Genomic DNA, 7,002 nt, shown 5'->3' with positions numbered 1-7,002 from the left:
CGACGATTTCAGACAACAGTCGTCATAGCCTGACCTATGGTGATGGTTATTTTTTGATTTATTGAGACGCCTATTTTTATCTATTGCAACGACAATAAACCATTGTAATAGTATCTATTGCGACGCTTTTGTTATTCTATTGCAATGCTTTTTGAATACCTATTACAACTATTTCATTACTTATTGGGATGCCTATTTTCATCTATTGCAACAGTTAAGGACATTAAATCGTTAAATGTAAACAATTATTCAGAAATACAGAAATCTTGATTTTTTTATATACTCATACAAAACTTGGTACAACAATCATGGAAAAGCATTAACTCTCACTAAAATTTTCTGATGGAGGCCATAGGATTTTTCACATCTCTTGTGCTGCCTAAGGACTACTAATATAGTTTCTTCTCTACTTATCCTATAGTAGTAGTACAAGGATGTCATTACTTTATGACAAACATGAACATGTTACTAATCTATGGTACATCAGGAGTTTCGTGAGCTCTACCACTGGCGTTTTCTCAGAGTATCTATCTGGTCTTAATAGGAAGCTTGAAACTTCTCAATTTCGTCTTCTCTTCTTTAAAACTTGGTTAAAAGCCTCCAAAAAAAGTAGCAACAGCAAATACTAAGAATAGGACCCCACCCAAGTAACCAACCTGTTGTAGAACCAAGATAAAGATGCTTAGAATTCGAAATACAATTGTTTAGGAAAAATAAGCGAAAAAAGTTTTGGCTTACCAGTTTCTCAGAAATGTAATTGGCAACAAATGCGCCTCCTAGTATTGAAAGGGATGTAGCAACCAAGTGTCCGGCAATGGCACCACTTGCCACGCCCCATGGAAACTGCGAAATAGTCAGTACAATGGTTATAAAACGGAAGTTGGCACATTTTGAAACATATAGTTAGCATTGAAATTCATGGAAACTATACCTGAGCTGTACCAAGCGCTATTGTAGCAAGCATTGATCGATCTCCCCATTCCTAGGAAGCAAAGGATGCGTTAAAATTCCTAACTTGAATATTATAATAGGCCTCATATTCTTTATCAACTGGATATTCATTATATGTATAAATTTTTCTAGACTTCAGCATTGTGAATGCGAAATCACAGAGACTAGTTCTAGTCTTTCATGTCACGCTCAAAGAACTTACGTGAACACTACTAATATATCCAGCAGATATATTATTCAACTCTTACCTAGAGATGTTACAATCTCTTTCAGGTCAATCACATTTTCATGGTGCAGCTTCTTTAAAATTTTAATTTCACTTATTGCAGTTATTGGAAACTGCATATGAGAGTTAAGAAAAGCTTCAGTGAGAAGATTTAGAAAGAAGTAACAAAATGCAAATCATGTTAAAAATAAGAAGCTCACCCCTTCTCTTTTGTTGTCCATGCGTATCTTCTTCAAAGCAACAACTTCCCCTGTTCTAATTTCTTTTGCCATGTACACCTGACTGCAAGGTAAAAGATACGCCACATTAACAGTTGTACATCTAATGAACAAATTTTTGAGCACTACTTCAGGTAGTCATCCTTTGTTTTAGTTACAGTTCACACTAAAAATAGGATAAACTAATTAAGCCTTTGCTAACATATATCAACAAAGTTGATCATTTTGGAAAATTTCTGTAAGTCACCTCATACTTCTGCATATCCTGGAATGAGAGTCTCGACATAACATTTACATGATTTCTCTTATAAGCGATTTCAACTGTTAATTTTAGTTTCAACATAAAGGCACAACAAATTTTGAAGAAATGCATTAACATTATTTTTAAAACAATACAAAGGTCCTGATTCCAAACACTCCTCCTAACTTTGAAGGTTAAGTTACTGATAATTCACTTGATGTTCTGCAACAAAGTTCAATATTTGATAGCACATGATCAAAAATTTAAGAAGCAACCTATTATTTTTCTCGATATTTTAGAGAATCCAGGTGAACGATCACTTCAAAATAGGTACAATCATGCATAGCCTGTCTCCTTTTTTTAAAAAAAAAAACCTAAGCACTACAAAGTGAAACAAGTTTGAACAAAGCAGCAAGAACTAACCAGAAACAATAAGAACAACATACCTAGTGTAATTACACGAGGTGGGGTTTGGGGAGAGTAGGTCTGATACCAATTGTAGGGGGTGCGGATAACTTGTGTGGTAAAATAGATCTATTATAAATACAATGGATCTATTTTTATTTGTGCGTGGATATTTCTTAACTTCTCTAAATATTTTTATTTTTATTTTTATTTTAAGTTTATTTATGTTAGTTTTATCGATATTTATATCTTGGGCTGATTATATGATAATTGGTTAAATGCTTTACTATAGTATTCTTTATTTTTTACCCTTAATTTTTGTAATTCCTCGATATTATTTTGAAGGTATTCTAAATATTCTATATCTTTTGTTTCAAAATATCCAATTAGATTATCTTTCATAAGTTTTTCTAATAATATTACTTCTACCATATTTTGTCTCCAATATTTTAAATATTCATAGTCTATCATTTTATCCTGTAGTAATTGCAGAGATACAAATTTCTGTATAATTATTTATCCTGATTGTACTGTAATGTATATCTAATTCTAGATTATCAATGTTATTTATTATCTTGTGTTGTTCTTCTCGTAGCGAATTTTTTCAATTATATAAACTATCACATTACTTTTTCCTAAATTTTTAGGGTTTCTTCTATCCATATTAATTTTTCTTTTAGATTCTCCATTATTTTTCTAATTTGATTTTTATAATTAACTTCTTCACTTAGATTATCTTGATTTTCTCTAGTTTTTCTAATATATTCTAACATTTCTTAATCTGAATAATATCCATCTGGGTAATTATCCAGGTATAACTGTTCTATCCAATTTATAGTTTCAATTTCATAGTCTAATAATTTTTCTAATATTATTCTCTTAATATCTATAATTTATATATCTCTAAGTATATATAAGATTAATATTTTAAGATTATCTATTATTTAAAATTTGTTAAATACTTTATTATAATATTTTTTAGTAGTTTGTTTTAATCTCATTAATTCTTCTATATTTTCACTAGGAAATTATATATATATTTTATATCTATTTTCCAAAATTCTAAATATACATAATTTATCATAGTTAGTGTGTAGGTTTGGTATGTAAGTATTTATAAGAGTAGTTCGGTAGGTGTGGTATATAATTAATTCTAGTCATAAAATATCTATCAAATATGTTTTTCAATATGATTTTTCTTATATCTACTATTTCTATATCCTTAAGTACATATAAAACGAGAATTCTAAATTTATCTACCATTTTGTCAGATAATAATTATCCATTTTTCATAAAATTGCTATTTTCAAAATATTCTCTTCAATTAGACGCATAACAAAATATGATTATATTAGATTACTATATACTAGATTATTCTTAAATAACATGTTCTGTTACTATTAGCATGATAATCTAGATACTTGCCCCTTAAACAGCGCCTCTACTCTGGCTACTTCCCTATTACGGCTTCTTGACTTACCGATTTCACCTTTAAGATGGCATAGTTCCTAGGGATTTTTCTCTTTTTCCACTTTGCTAATAAACTTCTTAACATGCTATTTTTCAAATAATTCTACTATAAAGTAACTAACATGAACTTATTTTATCATATCATGATTGTTAGGAATTTATGAATTTAGTTATTCATAATAGTAAATGAATATACTTGTTCTGGTAGTTTTGATAATTCAAAGTTTTGTTCCTCCATAGATTTTTCCATTGAAATATATACCTGTTTTTTTTTCAATAAATAAGCAAACTATTTGTTGTAGACAAGAGAGAGTTTTTTGCTTCAAAGCATGAACGCTTGCCTTCATCTGAGCAAGTGTTCGTTTATTTATATTCTTAGAAATGAAAACTCGTACACTGTTTTTCTTTACATCTGTCAGCTACTTTACAAAAGTAAAGAAAAATGTCTCTGCAAAGTCCTAAAGCTAATTTTTACACATGTCTAATCTAATAATGACACTACTTGCCAAAAAAGACTAGCAAATGATAAGAAACGTCAAAAATCCTAAGGCTACTTACATTATAATTTACGTAAAGCTATCTAGCTATTTTAAATCTTCAATATGTCTTTTTCACCTTTAATAACTTGAATTACTTTCTTTTTCTTCTTTCTTTATCCGTAGTTATCTTCTTTTGATTGCTCTGTATCTCCATTATTGCTTCATATCTTGCATCTTCCAGCTGTCGCTTTTATCTTCTTCTATTCAAGTTGAACTTCTGGGACAATATTATCTTCTCCATTACATTTTAAACATTGATGGTCTGGATATTTATGTCCAATCAACTTGCAATATCTGGTTAATAATTCTTCTGAAATAAATTTTTCTCTAATAGCTCTGGCGATAGGTTTTTTCTCTGGATTGCAAAACGTCAAAATCCATTGCCTAACATCTTCCATATCTGCTTCTCGTAGTTCCATTGAATTTGAGTATAATATTACATTACCTCTTGAATAATAACTCCATATGAAATTTCTGTTGCGATAAGTGTTTGCTAACTCTTGAAGAATTGTGGATAGTCCAATAATTCTCTTATTTGCATAAAACTTTGGTATCTCAATTCTAGGTATTTCTGATTGTGGAATAATATCTTCTGGTATAATCATATCTCGGGTCATTCCTATTTTTACAACTTGTATAGGTGATTTAACTACATCATACAATATCTCTGCTGGTGCCGTGTAAAATTTTATAAAAAAAAGGTTACCTTTGGTATAAAAAAATAGGTTACCTTCTTCTATCCATATTAATTTTTCTTTTAGATTCTCCATTATTTTTCTAATTTGGTTTTTATAATTAATTTCTTCATTTAGATTATCTTGATTTTCTCTAGTTTTTCTAATATATTCTAACATTTCTTAATCTGAATAATATCCATCTGGGTAATTATCCAGGTATAACTGTTCTATCCAATTTATAGTTTTAATTTCATAGTCTAATATTTTTTCTAATATTATTCTCTTAATATCTATAATTTCTATATCTCTAAGTATATATAAGATTAATATTTTAAGATTATCTATCATTTAAAATTTGTTAAATATTTTATTATAATATTTTTTAGTAGTTTGTTTTAATCTCATTAATTCTTCTATATTTTCACTAGGAAATTGTATGTATTTTATATCTATTTTTCAAGATTCTAAATATACATAATTTATTATAGTTAGTATGTGGGTTTGGTATGTAAGTATTTATAAGAGTAGTTCGGTAGGTGTGGTATATAATTAATTGTAGTCATAAAATATCTATCAAATATTTTTTCCAATATGATTTTTCTTATATCTACTATTTCTATATCCTTAAGTACATATAAAATGAGTATTTTAAATTTATCTACCATTTCGTCAGATAAATAATTCTCCATTTTTCATAAAATTACTATTTTCAAAATATTCCCTTCAATCATGCACATAACAAAATATGATCACTTTAGATTGCTATGTACTAGATTATTCTTAAATAACATATCCTTCGGTCACTATTAGTATGGTAATCTGAATACTTTACTTCAATTGTAAATATAAAACTTAATATATTCAATACTAGTCTCCGAATCTCTTTTGTTGTAACTGAATTTTGGATTTTCTCTGTTAGCCACCAACGTACCTGTGTATTATCTGTTCGTACAATAAACTTGTTAAATACAATATATGGCTCAAATGCTAATAAACATTTAAAAAATGAGTATAATTCTTTTCTATTTATTTCCCATTTTATGTCATAGTTTTTGCATTTAAATTTCTATAATCAATAACCATCCTACTTTTTCTTCTTTTTTATTCACTATGTTTATTTAATATAAATGCTGGACTATGATATTTACTATTACTTTTTTGTATATATTGTTTCCAGTTGTAGAGGGTGTGGATAACTTGTGTGGTAAAATAGATCTATTATAAATACAATGGATCTATTTTTATTTGTGCATGGATATTTCTTAACTTCTCTAAATATTTTTATTTTTATTTTTATTTTTATTTTGAGTTTATTTATGTTAGTTTTATCGATATTCATATCTTGGAGGTGATTATATGGTAATTGGTTAAATTTTTTACTATAGTATTCTTTATTTTTTACCCTTAGTTTCTGTAATTCTTCTATATTATTTTGAAGATATTCTTAATATTCTATATCTTTTGGTTCAAAATATCCAATTAAATTATCTTTCATAGGTTTTTCTAATAATATTATTTCTTTCATATTTTGTCTCCAATATTTTAAATATTCATAGTTTATCATTTTATCCTGTAGTAATTGCAGAGTTACAAATTTCTGTATAATAATTTATCCTGATTGTACTGTAATGTATATCTAATTTTAGATTTTCAGTGCTATTTATTATCTTAAGTTGTTCATCTTGTAGCGAGTTTTTTTAATTATATAAACTATCACATGTACTTTTTCCTAAATTTTTTAGGGTTTCTTCTATCCATATTAATTTTTCTTTTAGATTCTCCATTATTTTTCTAATTCGATTTCTATAATTAATTTCTTCACTTAGATTATCTTGATTTTCTCTAGTTTTTCTAATATATTCTAACATTTCTTAATCTGAATAATATCCATCTGGGTAATTATCCAGGTATAACTGTTCTATCCAATTTATAGTTTCAATTTCATAGTCTAATAATTTTTCTAATATTATTCTCTTAATATCTATAATTTATATATCTCTAAGTATATATAAGATTAATATTTTAAGATTATCTATCATTTAAAATTTTTTAAATACTTTATGATAATATTTTTTAGTAGTTTGTTTTAATCTCATTAATTCTTCTATATTTTCACTAGGAGATTGTATATATTTTATATCTATTTTCCAAAATTCTAAATATACATAATTTATCATAGTTAGTGTGTGGGTTTGATATGTAAGTATTTATAAGAGTAGTTCGGTAGGTGTGGTATATAATTAATTCTAGTCATAAAATATCTATCAAATATTGT

The 7,002-nt window shown here is 27.1% G+C and overlaps 1 protein-coding gene across 6 annotated transcripts in view; it reads right to left on the bottom strand.

Annotated features, from left to right (window-relative positions):
• Positions 1 to 256: 256 nt before the first annotated feature.
• The window catches only part of LOC107850943 (GDT1-like protein 2, chloroplastic), a 22,629-nt gene continuing 15,883 nt past the window's right edge, over positions 257 to 7,002 (bottom strand). For 4 of the 6 annotated variants that reach the window (XR_001668818.2, XR_007047823.1, XR_007047826.1 and 1 more), the window contains 5 exons: positions 1,378 to 1,459; positions 1,200 to 1,290; positions 932 to 982; positions 739 to 843; positions 257 to 656 (listed from right to left, as the gene is read on the bottom strand). Coding sequence is in view for 2 of the 6 variants with exons in the window: in XM_047400317.1 (XP_047256273.1) it covers positions 591 to 656; positions 739 to 843; positions 932 to 982; positions 1,378 to 1,449 (294 nt within the window). In the remaining 4 variants the exon portion in view is untranslated. The remainder of the gene's footprint in view (positions 657 to 738; positions 844 to 931; positions 983 to 1,199; positions 1,291 to 1,377; positions 1,460 to 7,002) is intronic. The other 2 variants (XM_047400317.1, XM_047400316.1) reach the window with 1 other exon arrangement.

Source organism: Capsicum annuum, chromosome 12, assembly GCF_002878395.1.
Source record: "Capsicum annuum cultivar UCD-10X-F1 chromosome 12, UCD10Xv1.1, whole genome shotgun sequence".
Lineage (NCBI taxonomy): Eukaryota > Viridiplantae > Streptophyta > Magnoliopsida > Solanales > Solanaceae > Capsicum > Capsicum annuum.
Note: the sequence above shows the minus strand (reverse complement) of the source record. Positions and strands in the feature narration are given on the sequence as shown.